A 26,159-nucleotide genomic window follows, 5' to 3' on the forward strand; every position below is an offset into this window, starting at 1 on the left:
CATGGATCAATAACTGGTTACAAGCTAAGGAACAAAGGGTAAGAATAAATGGTCACATTTAATAATGAGCTATAAATAGCAGGGTCCCCCCTAGAACCTGAACTGGGACCGATGCTGTTCAACATATTCATAGAGGATCTGGAAAAAAAGGCCAAACAGTGAGATGACAAAGTTTGCAGATGATACAGAAATACTCAAGTCCAAACTGAGTGCAAAGAGTTATAAAGGAATCTCACAATACCGGGCAACAAAAATGGCAGACGCAATTTAGTGTCGATAAATGCAGAGTAACGCACATTGGAAAACATAATCTTGACTATAAATACAATGTGATGGGGGTCTAAATTAGCTCTTACCACTTAAAGAGATCTTGGAGTCATTGTGGCTAGTTCTCTAAAAAACATCTGCTCAATGGGCAGCACCTCAGCATCAGTCAAAAAAAGCTAATGATGTTAGGAGCTATTAGGAATGGAATAGATAATGAGCCAGAAAATATCATAATGCCATGACTATATAAATCCAGAGTACAGCCACAGCTGGAATACAACGTGCAAGTGTGGTTGCATTATTATATATATTATTTTATTATAATTAAATAAGATATATTAGAGTTTGAAAATGTACAAAGAAGGGCAATAAAAATGATGAAGGGTACGGAGCAGCTTCTAGAGGAGAGATTAAAAAGACTGTGACTGTTCATCTTAGAAAAGAGATGACTAAGAGGGGTTATAAAATCATGACTGACGTGGAGAAAGTGAAGACGGAAGACTTATTTATCCTTTCCCATAACACAAAAATCAGGGAGGCATGCAATGAATTAATAGACAGCAGGTTGTAATGAACTAAAAAGGAAGCACTTCTTCACACAACCCTGTGCTAAACAGTCCATCTGTGGAACTCCTTGCCAGGGGATGTCGTGAAGGCCAAAATTATAACTGGGTTCAAAAAATAACTAGATATGTTCATGGAACATAGATCCATCAATGGCTATTAGCCAAGATAGTTAGGGATGCAACACACACTCTGGGTGTCTCCAATCCCCTGACTGCCAGAAGTTAGAGCTGGACAAGGGAAGAATCACTTGATAATTGCTTTGTCCTGTTTACCCCCTCTGAACCATCTGGCACCGACCTCCAGTGGCGTAGTGACGGGGGGGGGGCAGTTGCCCTTGGGTGCCATGCTAGGGGGGTGCCAATTTAGTCCCCCTCCACTCCCCCTGTCATTCCTCAGCTCTCCTGCTCCTCTTCCACCTGCCGGTGCCGGCTGGAGCCTCCTCCTCGCCTCTCAGCCCCCAGCCCAACCCTCCTCCATCTCCACCAGCGGGCTAGTGCGTGCAAGGGCCCAGCTCCAAACTGGAGGGGGTGGGGGAAGACACAGTACAAGCTCCCCCCTCCTCCTTGGGTTGGGGCCCCACCGCATGGCAGCGGCTGGAGGGACTCAAATTTTGTCTTTGCTCCCAGGCGCATAACACCCTCGCTATGCATCTGCTAACCACAGTCAGAAGATAGGACACTGGGCTAGATGGGCCATTGGCATGATCCACTTTGGGCTTTCTTATGTTCTTTTGATGGAAAAGAAACAGTTTGTCCATTAATTAATTAATTAATTATAATTAATTATAATTATATTATATTATATATTTCCCTCTCCCGGGACAGTAAAAAGTACTCATGAGATGAGGTGCAAAATTCCTTCCTGTCTTCAAAGATATTTCTCCTGGCCAGTTACTCCTGATTCCTGGCATAGTCCATTGGATAGCTCTTCACACAACCAGCTGGCAACACACAGCACAAAGCTCTCACTTCCCCTGCACCTCACGCATCTTCCAGATTACAGCATCTTTTTGTTGCGGTCCAAAGGGAAGCAGAAAGCAGCCTGCATTTCAAAGGGAGCCTGACAACATCAAAAAGATTTTGAAAGCACGTTTGCAAAGAGAAACAGGGCGGAGGAGAACACAACATTTATATAGCACCAAAGCGATCTCGTGCTATTAACAATGCTCCATTTCTGCCTAGAAGGAAGAGATCGTTAAAAAAAAAATCTCCCTCTGATCTCCATAGAATCTGTAACATGAAGTCCATTAAATGAACACGGAAAGCAGGGCTCCCACAAAGATGGAACAGATATCTTCTTCCATGTCATGGAGCCCTCTGCTCGGAAACAGGAAGTGCACGATGATACTGGCGCCATCTTGGAGAGTTAAGCACGGAGAGACGACTGCATTCCCTCTGCTAGGGACTGATCCTGCAGCACTGGAATATTGCCATTGACATCAATAGGAGCAAGACCCGTCCCCTAAAGCACTGTGTAGGGCAAGTCACAAATTTTCAATCAAATTTTGTTTAGTGATGGGAAAAATTGAGTTTTTCACTAACAGAGTCTGTTTTCCATTTTTTTTAATCAGAAAAAGACCCCAAGCACTCATAAACCAAATCTTGAAAAATTTTGATTCAGTAATGCCACAGTAGCGCCGTATGGAAGTTGTAGGTTAGGCCCCCTCTTCTTCCCTTCGCTTCTACGTACTATGCTTAACTCCAGCTGGACTACATCTTCCATGATGCACCACAGCCAGGACTTCCATGGCTTAGGAAGAAAGGAGGCCATGATGCATCATAGGAAATGTAGTCCAGCCTAGAAAGAGGCACCCAAACTGCCAGTCTCATAAAGCAGCATGGTGACATTACTGAATCAAAACCTCAGCTGAAAATGTTTGGTTTTCAGTCAAAAGTCTTTGGTTTTCATTTTTTAAAGGCAGTTTTCTGACAAAAACAGAAAATTATTTTCTCTCTGTTTTCATTTAAACTTTCCATAGCAAAAAAAAAAAAAAATGAAAACATTTTCCAACCAACTCTAATGCTGACCTGGCCCTACCTCCAAGGAATCCAGGAAACTCAGGTACTCCAACATGATGGCATTACCTGAGCTATAGCATAGTGTCTGGCTGACAAAAACACCAACCCATAACCTCCTCATTACCTCCCCATAGCACAGCATCCAGGGAATTAAAATAATGACACAGACCTGCATTACCTCTGCTCTACGATGGCAATCTGCAAACTACACCACCAGCCATGACCACATTATAGCATTTGCACATGACACTATAGGTACAACACATGGACTTGCTCACCTGCAGGTCTTCTTTGCTACTTGTTTACACCCTGATTTATTCCACCAAACAACAGCTTTGTTTCCTACTGCCCACGTAACACAGGGCTGCTGATATCTGTCAACTTCCTCCTCTTTATGTCATTTACCTGTATAACTCTGTGTACTCTCTGTATCAACTTAAAATGGTAAATAAGTAAATAAAAGACAGGGGAAGCAGGTTGGCTTATTGGAATTTCAATGTTAGTGCAGGATTCACTGTGACTCATGGGCAAGGTATTTTTTCTGTCCCAAAGGATTGATATCCCTGTTTCACAAAGCCAGTAGATGGGAAAGAAGATACCTTTTTACACCCAATAAATCTTATTGGGAGAGCTGACAGCCATCTCGCTTTCCAAAAACATTGCCTCTGGGTAAGGGGAGCAGTGAGCTATTGCCTGCTTTTAAAACCTACAGCCTGGTGTTGATAGGATGGTTTCAACCAATCAGAATGGAGACTAAATAGGCACATAAAATGAAGACTACCAAGTGTCTCTAGGAAGTTGGAGTTTGCCAGGAAGTTAGGCAATTCAAAGCTCTGAGGGGCAGTCTAATGCATTGAAATGTGAGTGGGTGGCCATGAAAGCCCAGACTGGCCCTCCAGAATGGAATATTTCAAGAACTGGTCTGTAGGTGATCTGCGGCGGGAAGCTAGGGCAATAAAACAGTCTCTCTTGTACATGTTAGTCTGCAGAGTGAAACCCTTGGTCCAGGATGAATAATCAGTAACCCTGCTTAGCTGTGTGATATCAGGGACATGCCATTGGGCCTCTTTGGACCTCGGCTTCTCTGTCTGCATCTGCCCCATCCACACCTTGTAAAGTGTCAGGCAGCTGTTTGCAAGTGCTAAGTGCAGTTTTCATTGCAGTAAAGTTTCAGTAGCGATGGCTAGTCAACAGTTATGTTGAATGCACTGCCATCTGCCCCCCCTCCCACCCCCGTTAGCTCACGTCCAATGTGGGCTCCCTTGCTGGCTGTTAGTTTGTGGGGGCACTTCAGGCTGCTCTAATCTCCTCTTGCTTAGCACTTCTGAAAGCAAATTGCTCAGTCATCAGGTTCAGCTGAGCCCCAGGTTGGCAGCGTGTGATGCAAACACTGCACATCAGAGCTGCTACATGAGGAGCGAGGCTGCTGCCATTGGGTGCAGAAATATCTTTAGCTAGTTCCCTTCTAGGAAGGGCAGCAGGGTCAAGAGACCCCGCACCTCTCGCTATCCATCACAGTCACAGCAAATTGTTGCCTCTTGGCTCCCCTATCGCTCTCTCCCCTCCCCTTTTTGCCTCTTGTGCAAAGACTCATCAGTCACAGCTGAACATGCTCCTGCAGAGCTGAACTGGAGTCCACAGAGCAAGCAGCTGGGACAGGTATCACCCTGGCAACAACAGGATGATGGTCAGGCCAGTGCATCAGGTCCCCATTCTCTGATGGTGGGCCCAATCCTGCTACACTTACTCAGGTCTCTTGCTGCCATGAATAACCCTATCATAAGGCTGCAACTGTACCTATGGTACCAGCCAGTACAAAGGTAGCAGGCCAGACCCAATAGCATTATTTACTAGACTGGCATCCTTCCCATCACAGCCTGTTCCACAGTGATGGTTAGAGACCCTTAATTCTCTCCTGGCTCCTTTAATGTGCAGAGAGCTGGCCTAGGTGTAGGAGAAGCAAAGCAGATGGGATAGCTACAAAGAAGGGAAAAGAAAAGGGGCGATCCAATAGCAGTACAGCTGGAAGACTGAATGCAAATTCCCCTTCCTCCCTCCCACCCCCCATGCCCACTTTCCTGGCACAGCTGCAGCTCTGCAGGCAAATGTTGCTTGCAAGGGGCTTGCCCCAAGGAGCCTCCCTGGCTTCACGCCCATTCACGCCGCCTGCTAGCTGCTAGCTGCCTTCAAGTGTGCAGGAATAAGCTGCTTGCCTTCACCACCTCTGAGGGTCTGTGATTGCAACTGAAAGAACCATATTCTCTGGCCAGACCATATTCCAGCCGGCTCCAGCCCAGGCACCATGTTCCCAATTAGCCACGTATCTACTGTCTATGTTACACCACTTGGGCCTTTCTTCAACGTGACCCATATTGACCTTTCTGAGCCCCAAGGCATCAGTGTTTAACCGAGGGATGTCATTAGCCATAAGCAGGCACGTACACGGGTCCCCCGTGATGGCAGGAGAGACATGGAGTGAGATGAGTCTTAAAGACCCCACTGCACATGATGAAACGCCCTATGACACAGGGAACTGGACTACGGTTTCCTAATCTGTGGGCTGCAACACAGTCCCACGTGGTCTGCAAGAGCCAGCCAAGCTCCTGGTACGTCTTTAACTCCGTGTGACTCATGTGGGTAAAAGCTATATCATTGTAATGTTTTGAGCTGTGCATGCTGGAGAGAGTATAGAAACAAACTTTACTTATAAAAACCCAAGCTACAATGTGTCGAGTTTAATTCTTGCAAGTACCACGATGCAGCTCATTGCAAAGTAACCTAGCAATGAATAACCCTATCATGAGGCTGTATCTGTCTGTACCTATGGTACCAGCCAGCACAGAGGTAGCAGGACAGGCCAAATAGGTTTATTTAGTAGAGTAGCATCCCATCATTTATAGCTGTAAAACACGGCAAGCAGCATTTCTGTCTGACACAGCTGGCTTTATTTTTTGAAAGCAAGAAGGATGCACTGGTGGAGAAGATAAGGAAAGTCCTGGATAATCTACAGTTATATGAAATGAGGCGGACACAAAAATTTAAAAAGTGATAAGAAAATATGATGGTGCCTGCTTAAAACTGGATTCTCTTTTACCAGAATGGATAAGAGCTATTGCCTCAATGTGTTATAATATCATTGCTATTTTATATTTTTATTTACGATATTTGATTCCTTTCTAATTAGCAGAGAGTAAGGTTGGGTCTTTACTTACACAACCCAGAAATTCAGATTTTACATTAAAAAAATAAATGAAAACAGAACATAGTGTTCCAAGTTGGCCAACTATTTTGTTTTCAAATCAACAAATAACAACACAATGGCTGTGTCTACATTGGCAAGATTTTGCGCAAAATCTTGCTGCCTGTCTACACTGGCTGCAAGTATTTGCGCAAGAAAACTGATGTTCTAATGTATAAAATCAGTGCTTCTTGCGCAAATACTCTGACGCTCCCACTCAGGGATAAGCCCTCTTGAGCAAGTATTCTTGCGTAAGAGGCCAGTGTAGACAGGTAATGTTAATTTCTAACATTAAAATGGCCATCAGAGCTTTCTTGTGCAAGAAAGCGTCTACACTGGCACGGATGCTTTTGCGCAAAAGCACATCTCTTGCGCAAAAGCACATGCCAGTGTAGACGCTCTCTTGCGCAAATACTTTAACGCAAAAACTCTTGCGTTAAAAGTATTTGCGCAAAATCTTGCCAGTGTAGACGTGTGTATTTAACAATGTGTTAACGATATGATGCTTATTGGTCAGTTTTGTACATGGTGCGGTTATATACTGTGTTTGCCCTGTCTAAAGACATTTTGCTTTCAACATGTTTTTTAGAGAGTAGCTTTACTCAAACCATTTGGTTTCAAAGACCTTGAAGCCTGATTTTGAGTGCCTATTGCTAGGGATTTCTAGCCTTTTACAATTGCTTATATTAAAATGAAATGGAAACAGGGGCATGGCTTATTTACAGTGTTATCGTTCAGATATATGTAATCATTTCATTTAATAATGTTCCTCAAGAAGAGTTAATAGCAGGCCACAACACCTGTTGCAGCAGCACAGGTGGTCTACAGGGAACAAAGTTTGGGCTCCCTGAATTAGACCAAACTGCCTGTAATCCATTGGAATTAACCACTGCTGAGCATGACTGTTCTCACACAAACACTCCTCCGTATCCCCCTGGGACACTGGCTTTTCAGGGGGCACTCTTTTATTTAAGGTCAGAAAATGTTGTGACCGTACATGCATTTACGATCACAGTACGAGAATGTACTAATGCTAACAGTGCTAATAAGCCTGCGGAATTGAATGGTGCAGTGTGTTTGGAGAGGCTGAAAGCAAATTCTTGACAGTGAAATGGGTTGTGCAGGGAGGGAGCCTTCCTTTGCTTTCATTTATAATAAAATTTCCAGTGCCTATCCCCCTGGATTGCCTTACACAGCATCCACTCCACTGCCAGGGGTGATAACCCATTAGTTGAGAAACACTGGAGAAGGGGTATAGGGAATCAGGATGTCTGAATTCTATTCCTGGCTCCTCCTATGTAGCCTGGGCAGATGAGTCTCTCTGTGCCTCAGTTTCCAAAAATAGGGACAATGCCAACCTGACAGGATGCTGCAAAACTGACATAATTGTAGCTGGATAAAAAGAGGGACCTAATTGGACACTGCATGTGGACCACCTGTGGACTCTTCATATTTGATTCAATGGCATGGCTCAGATTACAACGGGCTGCACCGGGGATTGACTGCAGGGAACATAATCTGGCCTCAGTGGACAAAGCTCTGGAGAACTGTTGAGCGCGAGTCTTCCTGCTGCGGAGGAGGAAAGATGTTGTTACAACAGAAACATGAGGACCAAAGCCATCTCCGAAGTCAGCAGCTCACTGAGGGGTTGGGGAGCAACCCGTGGGGATGGTCTGTCCGTTTCACTAAGAACAATCCAGGAGGCAGCTTGTGCAAAAGGTGACTTTATTGAACCATCCGTGCACAGTCACCACAGCTCTCTCACTAGTCTCTCCTATTTTCTTTCGCCTTCACCGAGATGGCAGGGTGTCCAGAAAGACCACGGGGGGGAGGGGAGCAGCTTACAGCAGCAGCAGACTGCGCAGCTCCTGGGAGGAGGTGACAGGCAGGGAGCAGGCAAAGTTTTCACAGAGATAAGCAGTGGCTTTTCCGTCTTTCCTCTCCAGGGAGGAGAGAAAGGGCAAGTGGTGGTACAGGAATCCAGAGCTGTCCCCGTCCGCCAGCATCAGCACCTGGGATAAACAGAGGTGGAGCGGGTCAGGGATGGCGTGCGAGGGTGAACACAGACGTGAACCATTCAGCTCCCCTTCCCCACCCTGGGATATGCCAGTGCTGACTATCTCAGGCCTATGCACGTTAGGAGAGCCAAGGATGGAAGGCGAAGAGAACCAGAGACAGTTCTTAGGGCATGTCCCACTGAGCTCACTCTCAGCGAGCCGCTGTTGGAAAAGCCCCAGTGAAGGTGTTTCCACGACCTCCCGAGCCAGTCTGCCCCCCTGCCCTACTGTTCTTAGTTAGGAAGGTTTTCCTGAGATGTAATGGACATTTGCACTGCTGCTATTTAGTAACTTTGTGTATCTGTGCTAGGGCTGCAAGGCCTGGGTCTGGCTGGTTTGGAAGAGGGGGATGTGCTAGTTATTTGCAAAGCTGCTGTAAAAAAAGTGGGAGAAAAGTTCTCTCTTGCCACAGAGGGCAGGACAAGAGGCAACCAGTTCAAACTCCAGCTGAGCAGATGTCCATTACATCTTAGGAAAACCTTCCCAACTAAGAACAGTAGGGCAAGGGGGGCAGACTGCCTTAGGAGGTCGTGGAAACATCTTCACTGGGGCTTTTCCAAAGGCAGCTGGAGAGCCACCTCTCGGATGGTGTAGACACCAAATCCTGCACCGTGGTAGGGGGTTAGACGAGATGACCCTTGTAGTCCCTTCCAGCCCAATGCTTCTATTTCAGAGAGCGCTGGCCCCTATGGACCAACCAATGCTGCTGGAAGAATGTGGGACCATTAGCTGCCCCCATTTCTAGCCCTCTCCCTCGACATGGCGTAGCCTGCCTGACCCAGCCTGCTGCCCTCCTCCCCTTGTGCATGGCTCCCAGGAGTCCTAAACACTCCTTTGTCTCTCTTAGAGACAAAAGCCGGACCAAGCCCTCCCCTCCACAGGGAGCACAGGAACATACGGCCAGCGTCCCTCCATGCAGGTCCTCTCCTCTCATCCTGTCTGCGATAATTTAAGGCACCAGCCTGCAAGGTGCTGATCCTTGCCACCCACCACTCCAGCACCCTGCTGGTACGTTGTGAGAGCTCCAGGACAGGTGGGCAGCCGGAGAACGCGAGAACTGGAAGGGGCCTCGAGAGATCATCCAGCCCAGTCCCCTGCCCTCCCGGCAGGCCCAAGAGCCTACATGTCTGTCAAGCGCCATGCACCCAATAGTGTTGCAGGGCCAGCCTTTGGCGAAAGCTGTCTCACAGGGGGCTTAGTGCAATGCCAGGTGGGGTCTGGAGAGGGCTGGGCATGCACTGTAGAGCATCACCTGGGAAGCTGTGTGCAGTGACAGGAGCTATACGGGGAAGGGCTGGCATGTAGTGAGGGTACTGCCTGGGAGCTCAGTGTGCAGTGAGGGGCACTGCTCAGAGTCTCAGGGTGCAGTGGAAGTCCAGGAGCTCACTGTGCAGTGGGAGATACTGCCCAGGGGCTCAGTGTGCAGTGGGAGATACCGCCCAGGGGCTCAGTGTGCAGTGGGAGATACCGCCCAGGGGCTCAGTGAGCAGTGGGAGATACCGCCCAGGGGCTCAGTGTGCAGTGGGAGATACCGCCCAGGGGCTCAGTGTGCAGTGGGAGATACCGCCCAGGGGCTCAGTGTGCAGTGGGAGATACCGCCCAGGGGCTCAGTGAGCAGTGGGAGATACCGCCCAGGGGCTCAGTGTGCAGTGGGAGATACCGCCCAGGGGCTCAGTGTGCAGTGGGAGATACCGCCCAGGGGCTCAGTGAGCAGTGGGAGATACCGCCCAGGGGCTCAGTGTGCTGTGGGAGATACCGCCCAGGGGCTCAGTGTGCTGTGGGAGATACCGCCCAGAGGCTCAGTGAGCAGTGGGAGATACCGCCCAGGGGCTCAGTGAGCAGTGGGAGATACCGCCCAGGGGCTCAGTGTGCAGTGGGAGATACCGCCCAGAGGCTCAGTGTGCAGTGGGAGATACCGCCCAGGGGCTCAGTGTGCAGTGAGAGATACCGCCCAGGGGCTCAGTGTGCAGTGGGAGATACTGCCCAGGGGCTCAGTGTGCAGTGGGAGATACCGCCCAGGGGCTCAGTGTGCAGTGGGAGATACCGCCCAGGGGCTCAGTGTGCAGTGGGAGATACCGCCCAGGGGCTCAGTGTGCAGTGGGAGATACCGCCCAGGGGCTCAGTGAGCAGTGGGAGATACCGCCCACCGGCTTGGGTTCACAATGGGAGATACTGCCCAGGGGCTCAGTGTGCAGAGAAGGGCACAGCCAGGGGTGGGTGTGCAGTGAGGATGCCACGTGGGGTGCTCAGTGTGCTGTGAGAGTTACCACCTGTGGTCTCAGTGTTCAGTGGGGAGCTGTCTGGGGAGGGTTGATTTGCAGTCCACGGGAGTGGGGGGGTGCCCAGCCAGGGGGTCAATGCTCATTCGAATGTGGAGTTGCACGACCTCGCCCTGTTGGCTCCTGGTGAGGAGCGGCTGTGCGGCCGGCTTAGCCCATCATTGTGCTGGGCCGTTTGCTGGAGCGGTGGCTAACTTTGCTGCAAACTCACCCAAGCCCTGTTTATTCGCCAAATGAACCCTGCTCAACAGCACTGCTGGCAACGCCGCCCACCCCCACCACCCCGCAGGCGCCAAACTCCCTGCTCTAATTGAACTCTAATGGCATTAATCACTTTTCAGCCCTGCCAGCTTCCTGCAGGCAGGTGTCAGAGCCGCAGCCTGGACAGACCCCAGCTGGCTGACGAGTTAACGCGCCCCCTTCGATTCTGTGACATTTGACGTGGAGCCAACTTCCTAACCGTGGCAGCAGCTCAGGACCCAGTCCCCCTCTCCGGCCAAAGGCTGCAGGCTCAGCATTGGCGCCCTGGTGTAGGAGGCCATGACACCGGAGGCTGTAAACCAGTGCAACAATCCTGCCACTGGTGGGTCGTGCTTCAGGGTAAGATTTTGTCGCCAATATTTTTAGTATAGCCATGGGCAGGGAGGGCCCCTGGAGCTCTGGGCTGGCCCCACGGGTCAGAGCTCCAGGAGCCCGCACTACCTGTGGAGGCTCAGAGCTTGGGGGCCCTGACACCTGAGGCAGCAGGGGTACCCCCCATTTCCCAGCCCCCAGGGCACTCAGGGACCCTGCAGCACCTACCCGTGTGGGGCTAAAATGATAGCAGTCTCTGGAAGTCACCGATTCTTTGCTTCCTGCCACCCTCAGTGACAAAACCGTGGCCTTATTCTTGGTCCGCATGGCAGCGGAGCAATTTTCTTGCCAAAATGCTGATCCTCCTTCCCCATCAGCGCCTCTGTTCTCTCGCAGTGCCCTGGCTCATCTGCTGTAGGCCAGGACATACTGCCAAGGGGTGGGAGGAAGCCCATTTTCCCCAGCCAGCCTATTTGCCAGTGCCAGAGAGGAAACTGCATTCCTGCGCTGTCTGCCCAGCCAGCCCTTCATACCAGCACCCCAGGAGTCCCTTGCCAGTGCGGTGGCGGAGAACAAGCAGGATTCGCCCACTCCCTTCCTACAGCCTTAACTCCAGCTGCCCGCCAGATGCTTCGCTAAGCTTGCTGGCCAGTTTGGCCATGAAGTCGGCTCCTACTCCTCCCATCTCCCCTCACTCTGCTGCCTGGCCAGCCCTCTAGTCACACCCCAAACGTTCCCTTCTCTCTCCCCGTGTCCCTTTAATGAGATCCTCACACTGCTCTGGACTGTCGGCTACGATCCCTCCGCCTCTGCCAGCAACTCCCTCTGCACACACCTCTCCGTGCCCCCGTGGCCTCTGCACACTGCTCGGGCCCTGCCCGGTGAGCGAGGCTCCCAGCCCTGCGGGCAGGCACCAGCTGTTCTCCCGCACAGGCAGACTTCACACTCATTCGGTGACTTCCCGCAGCGCCTGGGAGGCAGTTTGTGTCCGCGCGGAACGGAGAACTCCACGGCCGGAAGCAACTGGAGGGGCTCAGGGCTCCCGCCACAAAGTGGCCAGGTCTCCTCCTATTTGGAATCCTATTCTCAGCCCCGAGCTCCCCATGGCTGCGGTGCTAATTAGCGGGTCCCACAGACAGTTTGCAATTAGCCTCGCTGGGGGTTGGTGGCCAAAGCGAGGGGTTGGGCCTGGCAGCAGAACCTCACGGGTACCGAGCACCAGAGACTTGCTGGGGTTGGTCAGGAGGGAAGGTTAGACATGACGGGCCAAGGTGAAAGCAAAGGGCTTCTGCCAGAGCCCATCTCCCCACAGCATGGGGGTGCCATGCTGGCCATACCGTAAGAGAGAAGAGACCCAGGCAGGAGGAGACAGGAGCAGTAAGACTGTCACCCCGCCCCTGTGCGGAGATGCCATGAGGCGGGTGTGACGTGCGTGATCAGCGAGGTGCCAAGGGGCCCTCTCCTGCTGCATCGACCGGCTCAGGGCTTCCCATCAGCGGCCGGGCATGTGCCCGCAGCAAGGGGGATTTCCTGATGGAGGAGGAGAGTGTGGAACTCACTCTCACCCACAAGCCCTGGGCTCCCCAACAGCACCCAGCTGCAGACAGCACGGCTCTTCTCCCCAGCTCGCTGCATGCCCCGCTGCCAGAAACCAGCACGAACACGGGCACACGCTGCAGCCACGTGGAGATCACACCCAGTGCACAGACACACTCCTCCTGACACCAACACACCTCCCGCCCCAACCCAGCAACCGCCACACAGCTCACACCCACACCCAGTGCACAGACACACTCCTCCTGACACCAACACACCTCCCGCCCCAACCCAGCAACCGCCACACAGCTCACACCCACACCCAGTGCACAGACACACTCCTCCTGACACCAACACACCTCCCGCCCCAACCCAGCAACCGCCACACAGCTCACACCCACACCCAGTGCACAGACACACTCCTCCTGACACCAACACACCTCCCGCCCCAACCCAGCAACCGCCACACAGCTCACACCCACACCCAGTTCACAGACACACTCCTGACACCAACACGCACCTCCCACCCCAACCCAGCAACCGCCACACAGCTCACACCCACACCCAGTGCACAGACACACTCCTGACACCAACACACACCTCCCACCCCAACCCAGCAACCGCCACACAGCTCACACCCACACCCAGTGCACGGACACACTCCTGACACCAACACGCACCTCCCGCCCCAACCCAGCAACCGCCACACAGCTCACACTCACATCCAGTGCACACACTCCTGACACCAACACACACCTCCCGCCCCAACCCAGCAACCGCCACACAGCTCACACCCACACCCAGTGCACAGACACACTCCTGACACCAACACACACCTCCCGCCCCAACCCAGCAACCGCCACACAGCTCACACCCACACCCAGTGCATGGACACACTCCTGACACCAACACGCACCTCCCGCCCCAACCCAGCAACCGCCACACAGCTCACACTCACACCCAGTGCACACACTCCTGACACCAACACACACCTCCCGCCCCAACCCAGCAACCGCCACACAGCTCACACTCACACCCAGTGCACAGACACACTCCTGACACCAACACGCACCTCCCGCCCCAACCCAGCAACCGCCACACAGTTCACACTCACACCCAGTGCACGGACACACTCCTGACACCAACACACGCCTCCTGCCCCAACCCAGCAACCGCCACACAGCTCACACTCACACCCTGAAAACAGACACACTCCTGATACCAACACAGGCCTCCTGCTTCAACCCAGCAATGGCCACACAGCTCACACCCACACCCTGCGCATGCACTCTTGACACCAACACACACCTCTCATTTCAACCCAGCAACTGCTGCACAACTCCCACCCACACCCCTGAGCAGACACACTCCTGACACCAACACACGCCTCCTGCCCCAACCCAGCAACCACCGCACAGCTCACACCCAAACCTCTCAGCATATGCACACATCAATACAAGTGTATACCTCAGAACACAACCATGGCACAGATCACACTACTAACCCCTGAACACACACACTCCCCAATAACAGCCTACATCAACCCCCTCACGAACCACACCAATTCTTAAAACACACACGCAGGCACTGACACATCACACCTAGTGCAGGAAGCACAGCACAGAGCATGCCCATACCTCCCCCCCGACACTCACTCACAACACCCAAGAGCAGCACCTACTCCACACATCACCCCAACTTGTGTTTACACTCGACACACATCAGCTCACCTGCCAGGCAGGCACAGATCCCGTCTGCTGACGCACACTGCACCCTTCCAGCTCCACTCACATCGCACTGAGCCTGCTTCAAACCCTGCGAGCCACATCCCCCCCAAACACACACCTGCCCTCTGCTAAAGCCCAGGGTTTCCTCCAGACTCCTCACCACCAGGCCTCCGCCCCGTGCACAGACCTGAGCAACCTCCCCCCACCGCCTTCTCTCTGGCATGGCTGCGTGCCCCAGACATGCCCCCTGACCCCAACAGCTGTCCTGCTCCATTCCCCTCCATCTGGGCAGGCCCCCTCCTCACACAGCGGCCACTGCTGCCTCCTACAGACCATCCCTCCCCCCAGGTGCCTTCCATCAGCCTGCTCCAGTCTCCTCCACAGGGGCCTGCAGCTAGCTGCCCCCTCCCTGGCTGGCAGGGCCCACTTCCCTGCCTCTGACTCCTTCTCCAGAGGGGCATCCTTTCTCTCCCCCCCCTTCTGCCTCCCCCCAGAGTCCCACTGGCTTTGTCTGGAATTAATTCCAGGAGTGATTAATTACCAATTCATATCCAATCTGAAATTCATTATTCATTTTCTCCCAGCCTCCCTGAGGCCCTCTGGCTGGGCCAGGACAAAGCAGGGCCGGCACACTCGTGCTCCATGGAAGGGAGATAATGAAATGCTTCGTAATTATGCCACAGGCCATTAGCAAGCCAGGGAATTAACCCAGGAGCAAGCTCAGGCCTGTTCCATAACTCTGGCACTGACATGTGTCTGCCACAGTCCGGCCACTGCCCTTAGCCCATAGCGCTGGGCAGGATCCGGAGGAAAGGACACCAGTGGCTCTTTCCTCCACAGTCCACCAGCCCCTGCTGGCACGGAGAGATGGGGACCCAGGGCATGTTCTCAGAGGGTCAGTGGGACCAAGGAGGGCTGCAGCTCCCTGCTAAAAAAAGCACAGCTGGTGGCTGAGCTCTGTGACTTTATCCTCACACACAACTATTTCAGATTTGGTGACAATATGACACCGCTATGGGCACCCGCATGGCCTCACAATATGCCAACATTTTTATGGCTGACCTAGAACAATGCTTCCTCTGCTCTTGTCCACTAACGCCCGTTCTCTACCTACTCTGCATTGATGACATCTTCATCATCTGGACCCACGGGAAGGAGACTCTGGAAGAATTCCACCATGATTTCAACAGCTTCCACCCCACCTCAACCTGGACCAGTCTACACAAGAGATCCACTTTCTGGACACCATGGTGTAAATAAGTGACGGTCACATAAACACCACCCTATACCGAAAACCTACCGACCGCTATGCCTACCTTCATGCCTCCAGGTTCCATCCCGAACACACGACACGATCCATTGTCTACAGCCAAGCACTAAGGTACAACCACATTTGCTCCAACCGCTCAGACAGACCAACACCTACAAGATCTTCACCAAGCATTCTTGAAACTACAATACCCGCACGAGGAAGTGAGGAAACAGATTAACAGAGCCAGACGTACCCAGAAGCCTCCTACAACAAGACAAGCCCAAGAAAGAAACCAACAGAACACCACTGGCCATCACCTACAGTCTTCAGCTAAAACCTCTCCAACACATCATCAGTGATCTACAACCCATCCTGGACAATGATCCCTCACTTTTACAGGCCTTGGGAGGCAGGCCAGTCCTCGCCCACAGACAACCCGCCAACATGAAGCAAATTCTCACAAGCAACTATACACCGCATCACAGTAACTCTAACTCAGGAACCAATCCATGCAACAAACCTCGGTGCCAACTCTACCCTCATATCTACACCAACGACACCATCACAGGACCTAACCAGATCAGCCACATTATCACTGGTTCATTCACCTGCACATCTACCAATGTAATATGTGCCAGCAATGCCCCTCTGCTATATACATCGGCCAAACTGGACAGTCCCCACGTAAAAGAATACATGGACACAAATCAGATATTAGGAATGGCAATATATAAAAAAAACCTGTAGGAGAACACTTCAATCTCTCTGGACACACAGTAGCAGATTTAAAGGTAGCCATCCTGCAGCAAAAAACTTCAAGACCAGACTTCAAAGAGAAACTGCTGAGCTACAGTTCATCTGCAAATTTGACACCATCATTTTAGGATTAAACAAAGACTGTGAATGGCTAGCTAACTACAGAAGCAGTTTCTCCTCTCTTGGGCTGTGTCTACACTACATGCCTCTGTCGGCAGAGGCATGTAGATTAGGGTTGTAGGCAAAGGTAAATGAAGCCGCGATTTAAATGATCGTGGCTTCATTTACATTTACATGGCTGCCGCGCTGAGCCAACAAACAGCTCATCAGCTGTTTGTCGGCTCGTCGCTAGTCTGGACGTTCCACCTGTCAACATCAAAGCCCTTTGTCGGCAGCCCCGTTATTCCTCGTGGAATGAGGTTTACCGGGGCTGCCGACAAAGGGCTTTGATGTCGACAGGTGGAACGTCCAGACTAGCGACGAGCCGACAAACAGCTGATCAGCTGTTTGTCGGCTCAGCGCGGCAGCCATGTAAATGTAAATGAAGCCGCGATCATTTAAATCGCGGCTTCATTTACCTTTGCTGAATAAACAAATCTACATGCCTCTGCCGACAGAGGCATGTAGTTTAGACGTACCCTTAGTGTCCACGCATCCAGATCAGCTGCTAGAAGTGGGCCTCACCCTCTCTGACTGAATTAACCTCCTTATCTCTAGCCTTACTCTGGCCTGCATATTTATGCCTGCATCTGGAAATTTCCACTACATGCATCTGACGAAGTGGGTCTTTGCTCCAATACATCTGTTAGTCCATAAGGGTATGTCTACACTAGCTCGTTAATTCAAGCTAGGTAGGCAAATGAGGCGACTGGAGTTGCAAATGAAGCCCGGGATTTAAATATCCCGGGCTTTATTTGCATGTTCCCGTCAGGTCGCCATTTTGAAATGTCACTACCCCAAACTCACTGCCGCACGGCTACATGTTCATTCGAACTAAGTCCTTAGTTTGAATTAACTGTTACTCCTCATTCCACAAGTGCCTCTCACATTGCCCAGGGCCCTGCAAAGTCTACTGCCAGCCCTGCAGCCTACTGAATACAGGGCCCTTGAACGAGTAACAGCAAGAACTACAGCTTCCTTTGAGCTCAACGCATGTTACAAGGGTGGGGGTGTCCCTAAGAGCATGCGTCACAGCAGGGAAAGGATTGCTACTCACACTCCTCTGCGGGGAAATGACCTGCCCCTGCTCACAATGCAAATCAGAGGCCAGTCGGGAACAGGCTGCCCGACTTCCAGCTCTCTAGCTACTCCACAAATCTACAGCCAAGAGTCCTGAACTATGAGCTCTCCTGCATAACCACAGCCTATGCGGCACAGTGTTCTGCTTCTCTTCTTGCTCCCTAGCTGCAGGGTAGTGTTGCTGGTGGCTGTTAAAGAGATGCTGTGCTCTGCCCCAGAATGGGCACACTTTGGAGGAGAGCAGGAGTGAGCCATCAGTGGGTGAAATGTCTAAAGATGGGATGAAGATGCTATGTAAAGGTTATTAACCCCTCGTTATCATGCACCCTTGGCTTGGAATGTTGCCAGATTAAATGACAGGCCTGAGATTCCAGACTTGGATCCCTGCTAGTCCAGCTCAGCTCAGGAAAGGGTTATATGAACACATCCTTCTGTGTCACTTGCTGATGCTCTCAGGGTATGTCTAGACCAGTGGTCCCCAACCTTTTGGGGCTGCTGGGCGCCCGGGGGTGGGGCCGCGCATGAGCTGTGCGCATGGGGCAGAGGCTGCGTGTGCGCTGTGCGCCCGGGATGCAAGAATGGCTTGGACTGGCCCTGATCACTCGGCGGGCACATATAAATGCCCCAGTGGGCGCCATGGCGCCCACAGGTACCACGTTGGGGACCACTGGTCTATAGAGCTTTTCCAGGATACTGGAGGTATCTCGGAAAAGCTCTGCCGTGTCCACGGAACGCGTCTGCTTTTCTGGAAAAAAAACCCTCCGAAAAGCAGACGTGTTATTCGGCATCCCTGTAAACCTCATTTCACGAGGAAGAAGAGCTGTTCCAAAAGAGGACGTGTAGATGGGCCAAATGTCGGAAAAGCCTCTTTCGGAAGAAAAGCGGAAAAACCCCCGCAAATTGCAGTTTGCAATTTGTGTAGCTTTTCCCGACTTTTCTTTGTAGGGTAGAGACAGCCTCAGAGATGATTTCTCCCTCCTCACCAAGCATCAGCCCACCCCTCAACCCTGGTATCAGCTGTAAATTCACCAGCTCCCTCATCCTCAACGCCACCTGATCATGACAGAAAGGAATTCACTGGGATGTGTGTGAAGAATGAATTAGTGGAACGACCTAGTTAATTACATTAAAGCAGCCCCGTCTGGCCCCCGGCAGCCCGCTAGCAATGCGGGGGCTGGGTGGGGCTGTTGGGAGATAAGCTGATGTCTCTTAAGCTCCTGCCACAGCTGCTCCCGGGAACCACAAGTCTCCAGAGTGAGAGACTCAGGCTCTGCCTTCGGCTGTGGAATGAGGCGGAGAAATGAAGAGCGGCGGGCAGGGACTGGGCAAGAAGGAGGCACCTGTGATGACCTCCAGGGGAGCAGCCTCCGGCGGTGATGTGCCATCTCCTGAGGGGGGAAAGGCAGTTTGGGCCTAGGCTGCCACCCGGCTCGTTTTATGGGAAAGTTGCTCTGGGGTCCCGGCGTCTGAGCCTGTCTAAATACTGAGCAGCGCAGCTGAAGTGCAAGGAGACAGTTCACTGCCAAGACTAGTGCACGGCCCTGTTGAGAGCAGAGCTCGGCTGGAGGGGCGGCAGTGCTGCCAGGCATGGCCAGGGACCCTGAGGGGGAAGCAGCGCTGCTGAAAGCCACCTGCCAGCACTGTCCCAGCCCCCACACTCGACCCTGCTCCCCGGGGGGGAGGGGGTGCCACAGCGCTCACACTCCCGTGCTGGGCAGGAGAATGGAGCCCTGCGCTCCACCCCTCCTGCCCACTCCCAGGATGGGACTCCGCTCCAAGGCACGGCAGGAGTAGCTTTATGCTCCCTGGAGAAACTCTCCGGAGGCTGGTTCTCTCTCTCACTTGGAGCAGGTACAGACACGGTGCCCAGCGGGCAGGGACTGCACCCCTTAGTCCCGTCTGCATGGGGGCCAGAAGTGGCTGGGAAATGAGTTGATGGTCTCAGTCCAGTTCCTGTGGTGATCCAGGGCTCCCGAAGGGGCCGCGGAGACTGAGTTAGCAGCACTTCTCTCATCCTCGGAGGTGGGTTTTGCTGCCGATTCTGGGCAGAATCTGAGGACACCAGTGCTAAGGCTGACAGTCTGGCACCTCTCGGCAGCCATGTATCAACAGCCCCAGCAGCAGCGAACCCTGGCACATCGTGGGACCCAGCAGCCTGGAAGTGTCTTCCTTCAGGCTTCTGCCTGGAGTTTCTGTGACACGTCACCTCTCATCTGCAGCAGGGACAGCCCTGCCTCTCTCCCTCCAGTGGCAGCAGACACAGTGCAAAGATCCCTCCCTGGCCACAGCCCCGACTTTGAGCTAACGAGTCATGAGATTATCAGGACACTTCGGCTCTGATTCTTCTCACCCCAGGCCTTGGAGACAACAGAGAAAGGCAGCTGTCCCAGTGATGAGGGCAGGCCTCAGGCATCCTGTCCATTACAGATAGGCTAAGCAGGGCATGGTACATCTCTCGCTTCAGACGTCAGCACCAGGAGAGTCCTTCATGGACCCAGGTCAGTGTAACTTGAGATGTTCCGATTCAAACCTTCCCAAGCTTCATGTGGGTTCCAATCCAGGACTGTGGTCTAAGCCCACCCTGTGGCAAATTGACAAGTTGCCCTCTTGCATCTCCAGCTCAAAACTTGGATAGAACCATGCTCCATTGGAAAATGAAGTGCCATCAAAATTGACACACTTTACAAAATGATTTCATAGGAATTTCATTGTGAAGAACAATCTGGGGGAAAAAAATCCTGACATCAAAGAATCCCACGTCGATGTTTTTCTACATCAGGGCTACTCAACACATGGCCCATGGGCCGTTTGTTTGTGGCCCATGGAGTGGTTTGGGTTTACACAGGGCTCAACACACTGCCCACGGGTGGGATCCTTTGAATATAGCTTCCACTGGGAACACACTCCACAACAGCAAAATATCTCCCAGGCAGGGTGAGCATTGAAAGACGTGAACGCATGAGCTGGCTGGAATAGACGGGTACGGGTGTCAGCATTTCTAGCCCCCAGGGAGGAGGTGCCGGGAGTGCTGGGGCATTGTGGGAAATGCTTTGTGAAAGAAGCTATTTGCATATATATTTGCATGTATATGAAACCACACTTAAGTCGCGGCCCTCGGGATGTGCTGTGAATATTATTGAGGCCCTTGGGGTTTCCAAAGTTGAGTAACCCTGTTCTACATGGAGAATTCTGCAATTTTTACATTTTGTTCCAAGTAGAAATTAAACCACATTTCAAAATCTCGCAATCCCGCTGAAACAGAGTTTCTGCCCTCTGCCAAACTCTCTGAATGATGTGGTCAACGAGTTAACTCTCCATTCTGAGGATGTCACATTTCACTTCCTGTTCAACAGGCTGTTGTCATTTCCTGTGTGTTTTCCTTCGGGTCACTGTGCTACTCAGGATGTAAACCAGGTTGTTGTCCGTGCCTCTGCTCGCAGCTCAGCAGTGCCATGGTTCGGCTGAGGAACTAGCAACTCATACTTGGCTGATCTAAAAAGAACTGAAAGTTCATTTCAAAGCTCAGCCCTCTCTCGGCTGAGGCTGTCCTTGTCTCTGGTTGAGTCAGTCAGTCAGTCTCCTAGGCTTCTGCGCCTCCTTTGACTGGAATCTTTTACAGACACATGGAATAACTCCAAAGCCAATTCGTTCTCCCTGCATTCTGCAAAGTGACTCTAGAGACTGGGATGTGATGCAACACAGGGGAAATAACACATCATGTGAGAGGCAGAATTATTTAGCAGGACGGGGAAGAGGACTTTTACCGCCACCATTTTCACTAGGAACCAAATCGGGACCATGTAACAGAACCCTGGCATGTAGTTTTAAATCAATATCCATCCACGGGACTGGAGAAATATGGAACCCCAAAGAGGATAACCCAGATCCATCACCAGGTGCAACCCTACTCGGGCTCCTTTCTGTAAGGCGGGGAAAGGGAAGGGCCCAAGAGAGCCAAGTGATAAGAACAGCAGCTGGTGTTCAAGGGCAGGGCCAGGGGACAGAGGGGAAGCTGCTCTGGTTCTGCTCACTGATCTGCTAAACCCAGAGATGGCTGCTTGTTTCTTTGTGTGCCGACAGCTGAGGTCAACAAACAATTGGGCAAAAAATTCTCAGCCTCCTTGCACGCATCCACCAAAAACCAGCGGCAGTTTCTTACCCTGCTCCCAATCCCAAAATCCTTTGAGGTCACAATCCAGTCCTTTGCCAACCCCAGTGACTAGGCCAAACATGGAATCCCCAGGCGGTTGCCAAGGAGCCTACATTTCGGTATTTTAATCATCTGCAAAAGTCCAGGCTGTGACGTGAAACCAATTCAAGGGACCAAACTTCCTCCTGCTTTTTGCTGCCTGTACTGCGGGGAAGGCAAACCCAAGAGGCAGGAGTGCTGAAATGGGGGGGTTGGAGGGATATGCCCTCCCACTTTTTACCAGCCATAAGTGCAAGCAATGTGGGGGAAGGGGCAGAGAGGAATGAGTGGACAACAGGGTCTTGGGGGCAGCTCAGGAGTCGGGCAGCATGGGGTGGGGAAGCAGCAGCAAAGGGAAGGGATGGTGTGAAGGGGCCACAGGGAACAGAGTGTGGGTGGAGCCAGCATGAGAGGTGGTGCCAGTGACTTCCCCTCCTCCTTGCCACGTTTAGGGCAATTCCATCACTCCTGCCAAGAGCAGCAAGAGATGCTTCCTCATTTAACTCTGTGGGGCTGGAGAGAATGTCTTGAACAGCTGGGCTTTGGCTTGCAAAGCGCCATGCTGCAGTTGGAGGCAACTGAATGAAAAAGCTGGGAAGGAAGTGAATTTCCAGGCTATTTGATTTGCTCACGCTCCCCGGTCAGTTTGTCGCCCACGTCCCCTTGCAGAACCTGGTCAGGCTGCAGAGAACAAAGGCTGGCACAGCTGTTGAACAGGGAGTAATTTATTAACAGTGGCACCAGAGGACGCAGCCTCCCGCTGCCAACACAGTACGTTCAATTCCAGCAAACTGGGTCACGGGCTTTAATCCTTCCCAACAGCCAGGGAGGATTAAAGCTGGAATGGAAAGAGACCCCTGTGAGCAGAACAAGGACTTGGGGCTCAGTGGGCCCATGGACTGGTCATGAAACCAGCCGGAGAATAATCTCTGGGCAACGAGACGCCACAGTCCCTTTATTACATCTCCCCACACCAGCTGATCCTCCTGCGTCCACAGGGGCCTCACCCCAGCTGAATCTGTGCACCCTCAGCCACCTTGCAGCACACCTGATGCTCAACTACCACGGGCCCCCTGTAAGAACCGGCCACTGCTGCCCGAGCTGCTGGAGTGGAGTAAATCCATACCGACTCTCACCCAGCCTCTATCTGGGCTACCTACATTAGCTCCTGGGGGCCCTGGGTCGCAGGGAGGAGCACGGTGCTGTGGCCTAGAAGGGGTGACTATCTCGCGCAGACACCAGAGCAGCAGGGAAGACAGGCCAGGAAATGCCCAGACTGCTACAGACACAGACCAGAGTCACTTACTGGAGCCAGTGCCTGATTGGCAAAGCCAATAGTATGGCTTGGGCCCGGGGAGCAAGGAAGCGAGTGTGAGGCAGTGACGGGCCCACCAAAACCGTTGCAGAGAGCATCACGGCTGCAGGGTCCTGCCAGACACACACCAGGCAGGGTTGTCCATTCACACAGTGACTGATCTTACTGAGTCGAACCAGCCTGTTCACAGACCAAGGTTCCTACGAGAGCAACGCAGGAAGCAAGTGTGTTGTAGAAGTACACAGAGAGCTCCCAGGACAGGAGTCTGAATCCTCAGCATGCTGCTGGCTGATTCCTGGCACTAGTGCTCTGGCGTGAAAATGCCGGCACTAGCACTCTGCTGTGCAGTTGGATGGGCGTTCTGGCACTAGAGCCTATAGTGTGCAGCTGAGTATGTGAATCCCAGCACTAGTGCTTGAGGGTGCGAATCCCGGCACTAGCTCTCTGGCGTGTGGCTGGGCATGTGAATCCTGGTACTAGTGCTCAGGCATGTGGCTGAGCGTGCAAATCTGGTACTAGCACTCCAACATGGCTGGGTGCGCCAATCCTGGCACTAGTGGTCTGGCGTGCAGCTGGGCATGAGAATCCTGGCACGAGGGCTCTGAACTGCCTCTGCAGAGACGAACCCAGTCCAGCTGTTCACAGCTATGAACTTTTCTTCTCCTTTGGCACTGACTCCGTCCCGCCTCTCCTGCCCTGTTCCGTTCAGCTTGACATGTTGCCCAGTAAGCAAGCTGCCAATCACACGGGCAGAGACGCTGCGGTTGGATGTGACAGCCGCCACGGGGTCCAGCTGTCGCGCTGAGGGATTTCTGCCTCTTCCGCTGCAATCCGACAGCTCTTTCCCCGCACGGCACGGCCGCTCCCCTCCCACGTGGCTCCTCCCTGCCCCCAGCCGGGGTGCTCAGTGCTCCTTCCCAGCCACGCGGGGGCTGGCAGAGTGACACAGCCCTAATCAGGAGTGACGGATCAATTCCATTCCCCTGGGAGAGCCCTGGGAAGATGTTACACGCCTGCTCCCCCTCCACGGGGAACGCCTTACAGCACCATCACAGCTAACTGCAAGGAGCAGCCACGCGCCAGAGGGGTCGCATCCAACATCCCCGGCCCACGGCGACTGTGCTGCACAGAGCTGACTGCCCCCAGCCTATAGCACAGGACACTCGGGGGCGAGGCAAGCGGGGCCAGCACTGGGCTCATGGGAACTCCTGCACTCGAGAGTGGACACATGGATCTTCTTAGTTCCAGGCGGGTCCTGGGGGCTGGGGCTGAGAATCTAAGGCTTGGGGGCTCAAATGGCTGGAAAAGAGAACCAGTCTCTGGGGGTTTCCTGGCACGGACATCGAGGGATCGGAGGAGAGAGAGAAGTTTGCAGGGTTACAGTCAAGAGTATGGGGCAGGAGCTAAGAAAATGTTGCATTTCCAGGCAGAAGTTAGATTGCGGAGTTCAGTAACCTAGATACATGTGCAATTTGGTGCCCGCAGCCAGGCCGGGGACATACGCCCTGGAACAAGTGTCTCTCCCTGGGCCGCCGCGCTGGGAGCCTCGTGTAAACACACATTGCTGCCGCTGTAACGATTCATTTCCCGGGCACGGGCTGACAGAAAGAGCCCCGGCTGCCATTTCTCTGTGTCAGAGAGAGGCGCCAGGGGAGTGGGACTCATGGCCCTGCCTCCCAAGCTGATAAACAAGGCAGAGCAGCTGGAGGCAGTGTGGGGAAAGTAGGGCATCCCTTTATAAGAGAGGCAGGGATGGGAGAGGGGGAAGGATGGGTGGGAGAGAAAGAGCATCAGCACACTGCGGAGAGCCACAGCCGGGGTGGGAGGAGAGGCAAGAAAGCAGAGCCAGCCTGTGTGCCCAGAGGACACCGACGCTGGCTGGCAGGTTGTGCAGGGCACTACTGGGGCTGGCTGGCAGGCTGTGCAGGGCCCCGGGGTTGCCTGACTGGCTGTGCAGGGCACCGGGGCTGGCTGGCGGACTGTGCAGGGCCCCGGGGTTGGCTGACTGGCTGTGCAGGGCCCCTGGGGCTGGCTGGCAGGCTGTGCAGGGCCCCAGGGTTGGCTGGTGGGCTGTGCAGGGCCCCGGGGCTGGCTGGCGGGCTGTGCAGGGCCCCAGGGTTGGCTGGTGGGCTGTGCAGGGCCCCGGAGCTGGCTGACTGGCTGTGCAGGGCCCCGGGGTTGGCTGGCGGGCTGTGCAGAGCCCCGGTGTTGGCTGGCGGGCTGTGCAGGGCCCCAGTGTTGGCTGGCGGGCTGTGCAGGGCCCCGGGGTTGGCTGGCGGGCTGTGCAGGGCCCCAGGGTTGGCTGGCGGGCTGTGCTGAGCCCCGGGGCTGGCTGGCGGGCTGTGCAGGGCCCCGGGGCTGGCTGGCGGGCTGTGCAGGGCCCCAGGGTTGGCTGGTGGGCTGTGCAGGGCCCCGGAGCTGGCTGGCGGGCTGTGCAGGGCCCCAGGGTTGGCTGGTGGGCTGTGCAGGGCCCCGGAGCTGGCTGGCAGGCTGTGCAGGGCCCCGGGGTTGGCTGGCGGGCTGTGCAGAGCCCCGGTGTTGGCTGGCGGGCTGTGCAGGGCCCCGGTGTTGGCTGGCGGGCTGTGCAGGGCCCCGGGGTTGGCTGGCGGGCTGTGCTGAGCCCCGGGGCTGGCTGGCGGGCTGTGCAGGGCCCCGGGGTTGGCTGACGGGCTGTGCAGGGCCCCGGGGTTGGCTGGCGGGCTGTGCAGGGCCCCGGGGTTGGCTGGCGGGCTGTGCAGGGCCCCGGTGTTGGCTGGCGGGCTGTGCTGAGCCCCGGGGCTGGCTGGCGGGCTGTGCAGGGCCCCGGGGTTGGCTGACGGGCTGTGCAGGGCCCCGGGGTTGGCTGGCGGGCTGTGCAGGGCCCCGGGGTTGGCTGGCGGGCTGTGCAGGGCCCCGGGGTTGGCTGGCGGGCTGTGCAGGGCCCCGGGGTTGGCTGGCGGGCTGTGCAGGGCCCCGGGGTTGGCTGACGGGCTGTGCAAGGCCCCGGGGTTGGCTGGCAGGCTGTGGAGCAAGTACCTTGTTTGGAGCAAAGACGGAGTGGACGCAGCGGAGCAGATCTTTAGTGTCTTCTCCTTCTGGGGCACCGCAGATAGCGACCTGTCCGCAGAGAAAGGAACGCCAAGGTGAATGGAAATGGGCTGTAAACC

At 53.7% G+C, this 26,159-nt stretch overlaps 1 protein-coding gene across 5 annotated transcripts in view; it reads right to left on the reverse strand.

Moving 5' to 3' along the window:
• Window positions 1–7,798: 7,798 nt before the first annotated feature.
• Window positions 7,799–26,159, reverse strand: part of SPATA20 (spermatogenesis associated 20) — a 45,696-nt gene continuing 27,335 nt past the window's right edge. For all 5 annotated transcript variants that reach the window (XM_075903778.2, XM_089771896.1, XM_089771895.1 and 2 more), the window contains 2 exons: window positions 26,029–26,109; window positions 7,799–8,102 (listed from right to left, as the gene is read on the reverse strand). In XM_075903778.2, the coding sequence (XP_075759893.2) occupies window positions 7,932–8,102; window positions 26,029–26,109 (252 nt within the window). In that variant the 3' untranslated portion in view covers window positions 7,799–7,931. The remainder of the gene's footprint in view (window positions 8,103–26,028; window positions 26,110–26,159) is intronic.

The sequence above is a fragment of the Pelodiscus sinensis genome, chromosome 20 (assembly GCF_052426305.1).
Source record: "Pelodiscus sinensis isolate ZL-2025 chromosome 20, ASM5242630v1, whole genome shotgun sequence".
In the NCBI taxonomy this organism is placed as follows: Eukaryota; Metazoa; Chordata; order Testudines; family Trionychidae; genus Pelodiscus; species Pelodiscus sinensis.